This window comes from Triticum aestivum, chromosome 4B (genome assembly GCF_018294505.1).
Source record: "Triticum aestivum cultivar Chinese Spring chromosome 4B, IWGSC CS RefSeq v2.1, whole genome shotgun sequence".
Taxonomy (NCBI): domain Eukaryota; kingdom Viridiplantae; phylum Streptophyta; class Magnoliopsida; order Poales; family Poaceae; genus Triticum; species Triticum aestivum.
In genome coordinates this window covers 170508301-170523504 of record NC_057804.1, presented here as the reverse complement: position 1 = coordinate 170523504, position 15204 = coordinate 170508301, and the positions used below count along the sequence as shown (strand labels likewise).

Here is a 15204-nt window from a genome sequence, read left to right as displayed (position 1 = left end):
GGTTCACTTTTATTTGAAGTTACTAAAAATTTTAGAAAATTTTCAGAGGAAACAATATATTTAGGAGGATGTTCCAAGGTGGCCCTTCAAGGAAGCAAGGCCCCAGGCTTGCAATACGTGATGCTGACGAGGAACCACCAAGAGACGCTCATGTAAGGCCCTGTGAATGGCCTTCGGAAAATTTTATGAATCAAGTGGGAACCAAAGAAGAATTTAGTGCATATTTGAGTAACACCGGTCTTGAGGACTTTGAAGCTGACAAATGCCCCCAGTATCATGATCTCACAAGTTCATTTGTGAGGAGGTTTGAGTTTTCATCTTCACGTAATTCTCCTTCAGTCATGTTTGACCTTTACGACAAATCTTATACCATGGACTTAGAGGATTTCACTTCTGCTTGCAAACTTCCATCATGGGGTAATGTCAGGGATCCCCATAAATCCAAATATAGAGACTTTCTTGCTAGAATAACTGTGGGGGAATCTAGAGTATAACACAAGCCACTTTAGGGAGCATTCACTTTCCTGCTATACATCATTTTGCTCTCTTTATAGGTAGATGCATAAATGCTAAGGATGAAGCATGTCACTTGTGTGTCCCTGATCTTAGCATTCTCAGAAGTGCTGTGTTAGGAGACCAATCTTATCATACGGGAGCCATTGTAGCTCGTAGGTTGCATCAGAATAGACATAACAAAGATTTCTTTGGAGGAATTTATGCAACCCGCTTAGCTAATTTTCTTGAGATAGACATTCGCGAGGGTGATATGGAGTTACCCCCTTCTTATTTAGATTTTGATTCTATGGCATCTCACCAGTTTGTTGAGTGGACTGAACCACTTCTCCAGTATCGACTAATCTTTAACAAACGTCATGTAGTCCATATTGCTCTTCCTGCTCCTGCCTTCTTTGATTTTCAGACAAAAGGAAGATATATTATCACTAGAGAGGAGGCAGATGAGTATGAGAGGAGAGAGGAGGCTGCTCGACGCCACGCTACATCTCAGGCGGCGATAGCAGCTGCATCACAGTATGACCCCAGCTTCACCTACGGATATCCGCCAGGCTATCCCTGGCAATAGACCAACTTAGGCCAAAAGCCTAAGCTTGGGGGAGTACGTATTTCCCACCGACGTTACATTCATGTTCACACACACTCATTGCTAGATGTCGGTGCTCATACTCTTTCATTATATTATCCATGCTAGTTTATTTTCTTTTCTTTTTCCTACTTTCTTCTTGTGTATTTGATAAACCTTAAGAAAAACCAAAAAAAATTAGTAGTAGTTTATTTCCTTGCTGTAGTAATTAAAAAGAAAACCCAAAAATATTTCATGTTCTTCTTTTGCTTGTTGGGAGCTTTCCCGTGTAAATAGTTTTTATTTTTCTTTTCCTTTCTTTGGGGGTCGAGAAGACTCTATTGAAATTGCTTAGTGGCTCTTATATGCATGAATGATTATTTAACTTAGAGCCCATATTACTTGTCTTCTCTCTTGAGTTGAATGCTTGCAGATTCCAACTTAGTCCAATGCACGTGCACTCTTATTATTATACACATCGTTCGGTCGTGCAAGTGAAAGGCAATAATGATGATATATGATGGACTTATTGGGATGAGAAAAGCTGGTATGAACTCAACCTCTCTTGTTTTTGTAAATATGATGATTCATCGTTCCTGAGTCAGCTATTATGAAGTGAACATATTTTCAATGACATTTAGAGATTATAGTTGCTTGTGCCATGCTTGATTAGCTATGAGTTATAATGGTTTACCTTGCGTGCCAACATGCTATTAGAATGATTATGATGTGGTATAATGGGATGGTATCCTCCTTTAAATGAATTGAGTGACTAGACTTGGCACATGTTCACGCATGTAGTTGAATCAAATCAACATAGCCTTCATGATATTTATGTTGATGGTAGATTATATCCTACTCATGCTTGTATTCGGTGTAAATTAATTTTAATGCATGTTTACGACTGTTGTCGCTCTCTCAGTTGGTCGCTTCCCAGTCTTTTGCTAGCCTTCACCTGTACTAAGCGGGAATACTGCTTGTGCATCCAAACTCCTTAAACCCCAAAGTCGTTCCATATGAGTCCACTATACCTACCTATATGCGGTATCTACCTGTCGTTCCAAGTAAATTTGTATGTGCCAAACTCCAAACCTTCAAATGAAATTCTGTTTTGTATGCTCGAGTAGCTCATGTTTCAACTAGGGCTTCCCTTATCTTCCATGTTAGGCGGTTATTCTCAAGAGGAGTGGACTCCGCTCCTCATTCACGAGAAAATGACTGGTCTTCGGGATGCCCAGTCCCATGCTTTGTGCAAACTAAATCAAATTAACTGCAAACAAAACTCCCCTGGGACCCGTTGGATGTTGGAGGCACTCATTGTTTCGAGCAAGCCATGGATTGATGCTTGTGGAGGAGGGGGAGTATAAACTTTACCATTCTGTTTGGGAACCGCCTATAATTTGTTTAGCATGGAAGATATCGTCATCTCATAGTTATTGCGTTGACAGCTAAAGTATGCCGCTCAAAATGTTATTCAATCTCTATTTTAAAACTGAGCTCTGGCACCTCTACAAATCCCTGCTTCCCTCTGCGAAGGGCCTATCTATTTACTTTTATGTTGAGTCATCACCCCTCTTATTAAAAAGCACCCGCTGGAGAGCACACTCTCGTTTGCATTCATTATTATTGGTTTATATTGGGTATGACTTGACTGGATCTCTTTTACCATGAATTACAATGTTTAGTCAGTCCTTGATCTTTAAAGGTGCTCTGCATTTATGTTTTGCGGTCTCAGAAAGGGCTAGCGAGATACCATTTTGTTATATCATGTTATGATTATTTTGAGAAAGTGTTGTCATCCGAGTTTTATTATTATGTCTCGCTAGCTGATTATGCTATTGATATGAGTAATTGTCAGACCTTTGTGTTATTGTGAGTATGGTTAGTTCATAATAATTGCTGAAACTTGAATGCTGGCTTTTCATGTTTACAACAACAAGAGCAAACGGAGTTTGTAAAACTTTTTCTTTTTCTCTTTCATTTTGTCAACTGAATTGCTTGAGGACAAGCAAGGGTTTAAGCTTGGGGGAGTTGACACATCTCCGTCGTATCTACTTTTCCAAACACTTTTGCCCTTGCTTTGGACTCTAACTTGTATGATTTGAATGGAACTAACCCGGACTGACGCTGTTTTCAGCAGAACTGCCATGGTGTTGTTTTATGTGTAGAAAATAAAAGTTCTCGGAATGACCTGAAACTCCACGGAACACCTTAGAAAAAACAATAAAAAATCCTCGCAAAAGATGAAGACCAGGGGGGCCACACCCTGTCCACGAGGGTGGGGGGCGCCCCCCTACCTCGTGGGCCCCCTGGTGGCCCTCCGACGCCAACTCCAACTCTATATATTGGCTTTCGGGGAGAAAAAAATAAGAGAGAAGAAATCATCGCGTTTTACGATACGGAGCCGCCGCCAAGCCCTAATCTCTCTTGAGAGGGCTGATCTAGAGTCCGTTCGGGGCTCCGGAGAGGGGGATTCGTCGCCGTCGTCATCATCAACCATCCTCCATCACCAATTTCATGATGCTCACCACCGTGCGTGAGTAATTCCATCGTAGGCTTGCTGGACGGTGATGGGTTGGATAAGATTTATCATGTAATCGAGTTAGTTTTGTTAGGGTTTGATCCCTAGTATCCATTATGTTCTGAGATTGATGTTGCTATGACTTTGCTATGCTTAATGCTTGTCACTAGTGCCCGAGTGCCATGATTTCAGATATGAACCTATTATGTTTTCATGAATATATGTGTGTTCTTGATCCTATCTTGCAAGTCTATAGTCACCTACTATGTGTTATGATCCGGCAACCCCGAAGTGACAATAATCGGGACCACTCCCGGCGATGACCATAGTTTGAGGAGTTCATGTATTCACTATGTGCTAATGCTTTGTTCCGGTTCTCTATTAAAAGGAGGCCTTAATATCCCTTAGTTTCCAATAGGACCCCGCTGCCACGGGAGGGTAGGACAAAAGATGTCATGCAAGTTCTTTTCTATAAGCACGTATGACTATATACGGAATACATGCCTACATTACATTGATGAACTGGAGCTAGTTCTGTGTCACCCAATGTTATGACTGTTACATGACGAACCGCATCTGGCATAATTATCCATCGCTAATCCGGTGCCTACGAGTTTTCCATATACTGGTTCTCGCTTATTTACTTTTCCGTTGCTACTGCTACAATCACTACAAAGTACCAAAAAACATTACTTTTGTTGTCTTTACTTTTGTTACCATTACCACCAGTATCATATTACTTTGCTACTAAACACTTTGTTGCAGATACTAAGTTTCCAGGTATGGTTGAATTGACAACTCAGCTGCTAATACTTGAGAATATTCTTTGGCTCCCCTTGTGTCGAATCAATAAATTTGGGTTGAATACTCTACCCTCGAAAACTGTTGCGATCCCCTATACTTGTGGGTTATCAAGAGGCGAGACAGTGGTTTTGGAATGGAGACGATGGAGAGGAGAGGAGGTGGTTTTGGAATGGAGATGATGGAGAGGAGAGGAGGTGGTTTTGCAATGGAGAAGACCAGAAGAGGGAGAGGCGAGATGGTGGTTTTGGAATGGAGATGATGGAGAGGAGAGGAGGTGGTTTTGCAATGGAGAAGAGGGAGAGGAGCGTGCGGCAGTGATTTAGGATTGGGCGAGAGGGCCAGCGCGCTGTGACTGGATCAAAATCAAAATCAATTTACCCTTCAATTAAGAAAGCGACCCCACATTAACTAGTCTCCCTTTTATTCTGGGTCATAATTGACCATGATTTTCGGACATAAAATATATGTTATACGTTGCAAAAATAATATAATTTGAAAGTACATTCAGATACGAACCAAACGATACAATTTTTGGTGACATGCATTCACATTTTGCTTGTCACATACAGTACGTGGTCAAACTTTGATCCAAAATACGCAAAACAACAAAAAAATACTTCCAAGACCAGTGCCGCTCTTCCGCTCTTCTCCTCTTAAACCACCGCCGCTCCTCTCCTGTTCCAATCTAAATCCAGCGCCGCTCCTCTCCTCTTCCATTTCAAAACCACTGCCCCTCCTCTCCTGTTCCAGTCCAAAACCAGCGTCGCTCCTCTCCCGTTCTAATCCAAAATTAGCGCTGCTCCTCTCCTCTTCCATTCAAAAACCACCGCCGGCGAGTGAAGGTGCTGTGGAGAAGTAGATCGATGGAGGAGTACAACCGATACGTGAGGATCGCAGACGGCGACCCTGTGAACCTAGCTAGGATGTTGGAGATACAGTCTTGGTTTGACAACAAGGACCAACTAGCGGCGACGGCGACATCCATGGCCAAATATCTACAACAGAGCGAAAAGGCGGTGATACTCCCGGAGGGAGTCGCGTCGGAGTACATAGAGCTGCTCCTCTGGGCCATGGAGCAAACAGATTCATCGAGTCCGGTCGTGAGGGAGCGGTGGTGGGAGTATCGATCCCGGATGGAGCATCCGCCAGAGATTGAAGGATCGAGTATCTACAGGGTGCCGTTTGTGAGGGTGTCCTGCCAGAGCAAGCCGGTGGAGTCTTCGTCGACCGAACCCAACTGCAAGAGGAGAAAAGCAGTTGGCCCGATGACGCTTCCCCGCCATCGTCTCCCTCGCCGTTCACATCGTCTCACGGGGCGGCTGTCTGCCGTCGAGGAATAGGAGGGGGATTCCCCCGACCCCCCAGCCCAATAGTCGGGCAGGTTGTGAATTGTGAGGAGGAGCTTATGGTTGTCAGTATTTGCAGGTTGTGAGTTGTGTTTTGTGTTGTGTATTTTGAGAGTACTTTTAGATATGAATGTCTTTTGAATTTCAGATTTGCAGTATTGAGCATATGAAGAATTTTATGAATACTAGAGATCTATTTTTAGCACTTAAAAAAATGTAGTTTCATATGAGTATAAAAGTGCAGATGAGAAGAAACTGCAAGTTCAGTTTTAGATAAGAAACTGCAACTTTCAGAGGCGGAGCATTTATATTAACACGGCCTTTTCAAACAGGGTTAACATCATGTTGGAAGTTTTATTCATGGTCGAAAATGGAACTACCAGCCAGTTAACATCATACTGATCAACATTCATGCATAGCACATCTTCATATGATGCACAGTCAAAATGCCCACACAATGTCGAGTGTGCGAAACACAGAGAAAACGAGGGACGAAGTTTTGGCAAGTGTTGGACGTGGTTTTGGGCTGCCCCGTCTAGACTTTCATTTTTAACATGCGCAGCCCACGACCTCGGATGGGAGGGCCTGTTTGTATTTTCTTAGGGCCGTCATGTATCGACCGGCCTATGGACCTCCCATCCGAGGTTTTATTTTTGGCAGCCCAATTTATGTATTTTTTTGAAGCAAACACAAAGGTCAGTTCTATTTTTCTATATAAGAATAGGAACGCCAGGTACAACTTATGTTTCCCTTCTAACTATATTATATATATTTAAATTATTTTATATGTTATTATATATTATTTTTATTGTCATCATATAGTATTTAACAGATACTTACATATGTAAGAAAGCAATATCCCACATCTTATTAACTTATAAAAATAATTTCTTAACAAATAAAATCCTGGATTGTTTTAGCATGAAAATCCTAGTGATTGTGTACAAAAGCTTAGTAAGATTTAAGGACGAATGTAATAATACCACTTATTATTTAAATATATTTATAACAAAATGCTCAGCTCTTTTTTATTTTTTGATAACATTGCTGGCCCAACCCAACATTATAATTAGAATCAGCAAAGCAAAATCGTGTATCTAGATAAAATGCAAATGGCCTATAATTTTTTAGGAAATAAAATAAATGGGCCACATGGACGCTACATTAATTGTTCACCCAGCCCAGCTAATGATTGTAATTCAAAAAAGATCAAATTGACTGCAAATTCTACCGCGCAAAAAAAAGACTATAAATTCTGAAAAGATGGGTTGATACGTGCCACATTTTTGGAGGCTGAAATGTGGACCAATACATCGAAGCCAACGCAAGTCGTTGTCAATTTAGTCAACAAATGATTCTGACATGTTAGCCATTGGATTTACATCCAACGACCGGCATCCATCTTCAATCTCTCGTCTTCTTCCTCCAGCGCCGCCGGGACCACCTCCTACCGCCTGTTGCTAGCAACTCTGCTTAGCACGCTTCGCTATGAAGCGGTACTCCACCGTTGGCCAGGCCATCCGTCCACCCCTCCACACCTCCTGTTCTTCTCCACCGACTGCCGAACCACACCGCACTAGAACCAGTTAACCCTCGTACACCTCTTCGTCTACGGCTCTACTCCCGCGTCTTCCCATCTCCGGCTCGTTGCTGTCCGGGGCCTCGCCGTCGTCCACCACCTTGGATGCGCTCGGTGCGGCATGGTCAACGTGGTCAACGAATGACACCATCGGAAGTAGACTGTGCGTGGAGAGGCTGACAGCTGGTTCCACGCCCGCACACAAGGAAATGCCTCCTTATTACGCACAAAATAATGATTCCTCTACCTGACATCTGGGACCCACCGGAAAGGCCTCTGTATTTCGCGAAAATAACATGCCCCCCGCTGACTTGTCGGACCCACCAGTTATCTTCGCACGCAAGGAAGTGCCTCCTTATTACGCACAAAAAAATGAATACTCCCCCTGCCAGCTGGAACCCAGCATACTGGGAGGCTGTCTTGTGGGCCTACCAAGTTGACGGGGACAGAGGGCTTTGTCAACTTAGTCAATATAAACGATTCTAGCTCATGTTACCGTACGATGTTCATCCAACGGTTGTAGTGCTTCTTCAACCTCTAGTCTTCTTCCTCTAGCCGCCCAAACCAGCGCCAGTCGTGCCGCGTGCTCCTGCCTCCCGTGGCCGTCTCTGATGCCGCGGAGGCCTCACCGCCCCCTACTACACCCACCGCTGGCCCGGCCATCCCTCTACTCACCCACACCCCCTGTTATTCTGTGGCGACAGCAGCCTCACACTGCAGCCGAACCAGTGAACCCTCATACTCCTCTTCGTGTGGGCATCCACTGCTGCGTCTTCCCCGGCTCCGAGTCGTCCCCTTCCTAGGCCTCACCGTCGTCCACCGCTGTGGTGCTCTCGGCGCGGTGTGGTCAACGTGGTCAAGGAACGACTTCCATCGGACGTGGAGAGGCTGACAGGTGGGTCCACGGCCGCAGCAAGGAAGTGCCTCCTTATTATGCGGAAAATAATGATTCCTCCACCTGACAGCGGGGACCCACCGGACGGGCCACCATATTTCCCCTGACTGCTGGGACCCACCACCTACATCTTCGCACGCAAGGAAGTGCGTCCGGGCAAAAAAATGATTCGCCCCCCTGACTGCTGGGACCCACCAGCTACATCTTCACACGCAAGGAAGTGCGTCCGGGCAAAAAAAACGATTCGCCCCCTGACTGCTGGGACCCACCAGCTACATCTTCGCAAGCAAAGGAAGTGCGTCCAGGCAAAAAAAACGATTCGCCCCTCTGACTGCTGGGACCCACCAGCTACTTTTTTTCCAAAACGGACCAGCTACATTTTTGCACGCAAGGAAGTGCCTGACAGTCGGGACCCACCTGGTCGAAGCGTATGTAGCGTTGTCATTCTGGTCGCAAACGTGTACATACATACTGGTCGTTGTAGAGGCGCGCACGTGTCGTAGTAGAGGCGCGCATGTAGCATGTATACGTACGTACAACGGCGAGGGTGCAAGAATGAAAATACGGCCACATACGTACATACGGGCAGGGTCTCGAACGCCTACTCGCGCATACGTACGGCCAGGGATTGTGTACATGGCTGGGTCGGAACGGAGAAACAGTGTCGTCGTCGTGTTCATGGGGAGGCAACGGAATGCGTCGTGTTAATGGGGAGGCAACGGAATGCGTCGTGTTCATCGGGAGGCAACGTAACGCGTGGGAGCCAACCGGCTTGCACGGAACAGGCGATGGAAACGAGGCCTAGCGTACCGCACAACGGAGGAAACGGACCTCCTATGTTCGGAACGGTGTCCTATTGATCGAGAGGGGTGTGGCGTACCGCAAAACGGAGGAAACGGACCTCCTACGGTCGAAACGAGGGTCCTGTTGATCGGGAGGGGTGTGGCGTACCGCAAAACAGACGAAACGGACCTCCTACGGTTGAAACGGGGGTCATGTTGATCGGGAGGGGTGTGGCATACCGCAAACGGACGAAACAGACCTCCTACGGTCGAAACGAGGGTCCTGTTGATCGGGAGGGGTGTGGCGTACCGCAAAATGGACGAAACGGACCTCCTACGGTCGAAACAAGGGTCCTGTTGATTGGGAGGGGTGTGGCGTACCGCAAAACGGAGGAAACGGACCTCCTATGGTCGAAACGGGGGTCCTATTCATCGGGAGGGGTGTGGCATACCGCAAAACGGGACTCCACGGGATACTGTTCATCTCCACCGTCGACCTCCTCTAGCCTCCATGGGCTACCGTCGACCTCCTCCAGCCTCCACGGGCTCATGTTCATCCAGCCTCCACCGCGCGCTACTCAGCCGTCTACTGTTCAACCACCCCTCCACCATCTACTGTTCATCCAGCCCTCCATCGTCTACTGTTCATCCAGCCCTCCACACCACGGGGTCCTGTTCAACCACACCTCCACGGCCACCCCTCCACCGTCTATTTTTAATCAAACCCTCCACACCACGGGGTCCTGTTCATCCAGAGGCAATGCCACCACTCACTATTCATCCACCCCCTCCGCAACGCTCACTGTTCATCCAATCGATCGGCTTTAGTTAGCACCAGTAGCGAAGGAACCGCTCCATCGGGTTCAGTTAACCGCCATCAATCGATCGCTCGGGTTCAGTAGCGCGTAGCCTGCAGTGCAATCGCTCGGGTTCAGTTAGAGCCCAACGCCTCACTCGGGTTCAGTTAGAGCCAACGCCTCGCACACACGTGCGTATGTGTACGAGAGAAACGCGCATCGCTCGGCCCCCGACCTCCCACCGTAACCGGCAACTCCCCGTAATTTTCCTCCCCCTCGCTTCTACCACAGATTTTTCCGTCATGGACGGCCCAAAGAATGTCATGCAGTTGCGTCTCCGGCCCGCCCAGGACGAAAAGCTCATTTTCTGTCATGATTTTTTGTCATAGAAGTAGGATCCCACCACATCTATGATGATAACGGGTTTTGTCACAATTATCGTCATAGAAGTGTCATATGTAAGACAGAAAAAAATTCGTTCGGCCCAAAATGCCACGGATGTGTCTTTTTTTGTAGTGGGTCTAGCATTAAAGTTTCCTCTATAAGCATTGTTTCCAAAACTATTCCTACCAACAAAATTCACATCCATAGATTAATTATTATTCTCAATCAAAGTAGAAAAAGGCATATCATTGGGATCAATAGGAGCACTCTTAGTAGCAAACAATTTCATAAGTTCATCCATCTTTCCACTAAAAACATTAATTTCTTCTATAGCATGTACTTTTTTACTAGTAGATCTTTCGGTGTGCCATTGAGAATAATTAGCCATAATATTATCAAGGAGTTTTGTAGCTTCTCCTAAGGTGATTTCCATAAACGTGCCTCCCGCGGCTGAATCTAAAAGATTTCTAGAAGCAAAATTCAATCCACATAAAAAAATTGTATGATCATCCATAAATTCAAACCATGAGTAGGGAAATTGCGAATCATCAATTTCATTCTTTCCCAAGATTGGGCAACATGCTCATGATCAAGTTGTTTAAAATTCATAATATCGTTCCTAAGAGTGATGATCTTAGCGGGAGGAAAATACTTAGAGATAAAAGCATCTTTGCACATGTTCCATGAATCAATACTATTCTTAGGCAAAGACGAAAACCAAACTTTAGCATAATCTCTAAGTGAAAACGGAAATAACTTCAATTTAACAATATCATTATCCGTATCTTTCTTATTTTGCATCTCACACAAATCAACAAAGTTGTTTAGACGGGTAGCGGCATCTTCACTAGGAAGGCCGGCGAATTGATCTTTCATAACAAGATTCAGCAAAGCAGTATTGATTTCACAAGACTCAACATCATTGAGAGGAGCAATAGGATTACTAAGGAAATCATTATTATTGGTATTGGAGAAATCACACAATTCGGTATTATCTTGCACCATCGCGACAAGTAATCCAACACACAAGCAAACAAAAAGGCAAATGAAAGAGAGAGGATATTGGGAAAGAGAGGGCGAATAAAACGGCAAGGGTGAAGTGGGGGAGAGGAAAACAAGAGGCAAATGGCAAATAATATAAATGCGAGGCAGATGAGTTTGTGATGGGTACTTGGTATGTCTTGACTTGAGCAAGTATGTCTTGACTTGAGCGAAGACCTCCCCGGCAACGGCGCCAGAAATCCTTCTTGCTACGTCTTGAGCTTGCGTTGGTTTTCCTTGAAGAGGAAAGGGTGATGCAGCAATAGTAGCGCAAGTATTTCCCTCAGTTTTTGAGAACCAAGGTATCAATCCAGTAGGAGGCTCCTCAAAAGTCCCACGCACCTACACAAACAAACAAAAACTCGCAACCAACGCAATAAAGGGGTTATCAATCCCTTCACGACCACTTGCGAAAGTGAGATTTGATAGACATAATATGATAAGATAAATATATTTTTGGTATTTTATAATATAGATTGGAATAGTAAAGATGGAAATAAAAGTAGATTGAAAGCTTATATGATAAAAGATAGACCCATGGGCCATAGGTTTCACTAGTGGCTTCTCTCAAGATAGCATAAGTATTACGGTGGGTGAACAAATTACTGTCGAGCAATTGATAGAAAAGCGAATAATTATGAGATTATCTAGGCATGATCATGTATATAGGCATCACGTCCGTGACAAGTAGACCGACTCCTGCCTGCATCTACTACTATTACTGCACACATCGACTGCTATCCAGCATGCATCTAGAGTATTAAGTTCATAAAGAACAGAGTAACGCATTAAGAAAGATAACATGATGTAGAGGGATAAACTCATGCAATATGATATAAACCCCATCTTTTTTATCCTCGATGGCAACAATACAATACGTGCCTTGCTGCCCCTGCTGTCACTGGGAAAGGACACCACAAGATTGAACCTAAAGCTAAGCACTTCTCCCATTGCAAGAAAGATCAATCTAGTAGGCCAAACCAAACTGATAATTCGAAGGGACTTGCAAAGATAACTTAACTAGACATAAAAGAATTTAGAGGAGATTGAAATATTACTCATAGATAAACTTGATCATAAACCCACAATTCATCAGATCATGACAAACACACCGCAAAAAGAGTTACATCGAATAGATCTCCCAGAAGATCGAGGAGAACATGGTATTGAGATCCAAAAAGAGAGAAGAAGTCATCTAGCTAATAACTATGGACCCGAAGGTTTGTGGTAAACTACTCACAACTCATCGGAGGGGCTATGGTGTTGAAGTAGAAGCCCTCCATGGTTGATTCCCCCTCCGGTGGAGCGCCGTCGAAGGCTCCAAGATGGGATCTCACAGATACAGAAGGTTGCGATGGTGTAATTAGGTTTTCGTGGCTTGTTTTGATGTTCTCGGGGTACGTGGGTGTATATAGGAGGAAGAAGTAGGTCGGTGGACGCCCGAGGGGCCCACGAGATAGGGGGCACGCCTAGTAGGGGGGCGAGCCCTCCACCCTCGTGGCCGCCTCGGCTGCTTCTTGACTTGCACTCCAAGTCCTCTGGATCACGTTCATTCCAAAAATCATGCTCCCAAAGGTTTCACTCCGTTTGGACTCCGTTTGATATCCCTTTTCTTCGAAATACTGAAATAGGCAAAAAAATGGCAATACGGGCTGGGCCTCCGGTTAGTAGATTAGTCCCAAAAATGATATAAAAGTGTAAAGTAAAGCCCATAAACATCCAAAACGGGTAATATAATGGCATGGAACAATCAAAAATTATAGATACGTTGGAGACATATCATGATGTAAAAAAACCGTCAAAAAAGGTGCAAAACTTTTATGATGACAGATGCACTAAACACGGTTCAAATTTTGGTTGCGTGTGCAATGCAGGGCATACGGTTCAGTTCAGTGAACTGTTTGCGATGAGGAAGAAGAATGGAAACGGGCAGCTAGATGAAGGCGTGTGCGATATACGGCATACAGTTCACTCGGATTTACTGTTTGTGATGAGGCGGAACAACGGAAATGGGCAACTAGATAAAGGTGTGTGCGATTGAGGGCATATGCTTCAGAAGGATTAACTGTTTGCGATTAGGCAAGAGAACAGAAATGGTCAGCCAGATCAAAGTGTATGCATTGATGGCATACACTTCACATGGATGAACGGTTTGCGATTAGCCACAACAAACAGAAATAGTTAGACATATCAACGTGAGTGCGCTAGATTGGCACACATTCTAGTTAAAAGAAGCATGTGCAATGGTAATAACGAGCGAGCACGGTTCTTGGAACAAGACGTGTGTTGACATTGCCTATTGCGGTGCACCCTATGGTGCAAAACGCCATGTACGCGGCCGAGAAAGTGTGCCCACATTATAGAACCATCAATAAATTTTGAGCCTGCATCCTGTCACATTCCAAATTGCAAACCTGTTCGCATCGATCAAAACCTAAACGGTTTCCCACTTAGGAGTGTATTAGTACTCGGTTATAAATACTACTACTCCAAGATGACTGCACATTCCTCCTCAACTCCTCATCCACAAAAACAAACAAGTCATTCATCATCGTTCCCTTGCGTCTGCCATGGCCGGCGTGAGTTCCGGGTCAAGAGATTGCCACCAGGGAGAGGCGAGCATGGAAGCGGAAGCACCAAAGATGTCCCGCCTCACCGTGAAAGCAGCCGACATGTCTCGCCGCACGGCCGTAGCAGCACAGAGGTCCCGCTGCGCTGCCGAAGCAGCATGGAGGTCCCGCCGCACCGTTGATGCAGCAGACTAGTGCGGCCGCGTCGCGGAAGCAACAAAGATGTCTTCCCATGCCACGGCGGCCCAGGAAAATGTCTCGCAGGCAGGCGAGGACTCTTACCGGCGCATGCATGCGATCATCCATATCCAGATGGATCAGATCTCCGGTTGGGCGAGGTTGCAGGACGAAATGAAAGCCTCGTTTGAACAAGCTACCGGCGTTATCCGGCAACAAAGGGAGAGCAATGAGAAGCTCCAGGCCGAGCGCGACCTGTTGAGCGTGAACATTGTCGGAAATGCGGAGCAGCAGGAGGAGGCCAATGCCTTGTTGAAGAGGACTAGCATCATCGTCGAGCAACTTATGGACGAGAATGTCGTGCTGCGCATGAAGCACAAAAGGCTAGTGGAGGAATCCGTGGATGCCCTCAAGCATCATATTGAGGACAGGAAAGAGCTCATCACCACTCTCCGTGGAGGCTAGTTCCCGCGGCGTGCAACAACGCATCAAGAAAGTGGAGATCAGCGAGCTAGATTGTTGTCTTCTTTCTTATTTTGCCCTTGTGTATTTCGAGCGTTGCCGCATGTGGCTTTTTTAAATTATGTTCCTAAATATGTAAGACAATTATTATCCACTGTCATCGTCCTTATATTCATCATGCTTGCTATAAGTCGCAGTTGATGCTATATAGGTCAGTCGAATATTACATCAAGATCCATGCAAAGGTTTCTTTTCATATTTTCATTTTTATCTCTTAAATCTCAGTCCAGTGAGACATAGTCATGCCGTGAAACAGGGGCTTGGGCGCCATTAATGGAGACGTTGGGAGGGAGGTGCGCGGCAGATAGAGGTCAAAGGGCTCTGCTCCCGATGAGCACGTGCAGGGGTCTGATCGCACACCTCCCGTACTCAAATAGCTACCCCGCACGTCACCTCCTACCAATAAAAAAAGGGGACGTGTGGTAGCACGAAATTGGTAAGTAGAACGCCCACGGTTTCAATAATAGTTGTTTTGTAATGTGACAACACTTGTTCAAAAATGACGTTGTTGATTGTTAATGTGTGCGCCTTCGCAAATCGGACAGAAAAATTACCATAGGATGTTGGTGCCATGTCATGACACCATGCCAAGTTTCATGACTTTCAGGCATGTTCTGGATTTACAGGAATTAAAAAACCAAGTTTCTCAATCTTTCCGGCCAAGCCACGACGCCCAGATGTTTGAATTTCATTCCCATTTCTTGCATG

The 15204-nt window shown here is 45.3% G+C and overlaps 1 protein-coding gene across 1 annotated transcript in view; it reads right to left on the bottom strand.

The window, feature by feature from the left end:
* Window positions 1-14031, bottom strand: part of LOC123090044 (serine/arginine repetitive matrix protein 1) — a 35838-nt gene extending 21807 nt beyond the window's left edge. The window contains exon 1 of the mRNA XM_044511531.1: window positions 13974-14031. Coding sequence (XP_044367466.1) covers window positions 13974-14031 — 58 coding nt within the window. The remainder of the gene's footprint in view (window positions 1-13973) is intronic.
* Window positions 14032-15204: the final 1173 nt, after the last annotated feature.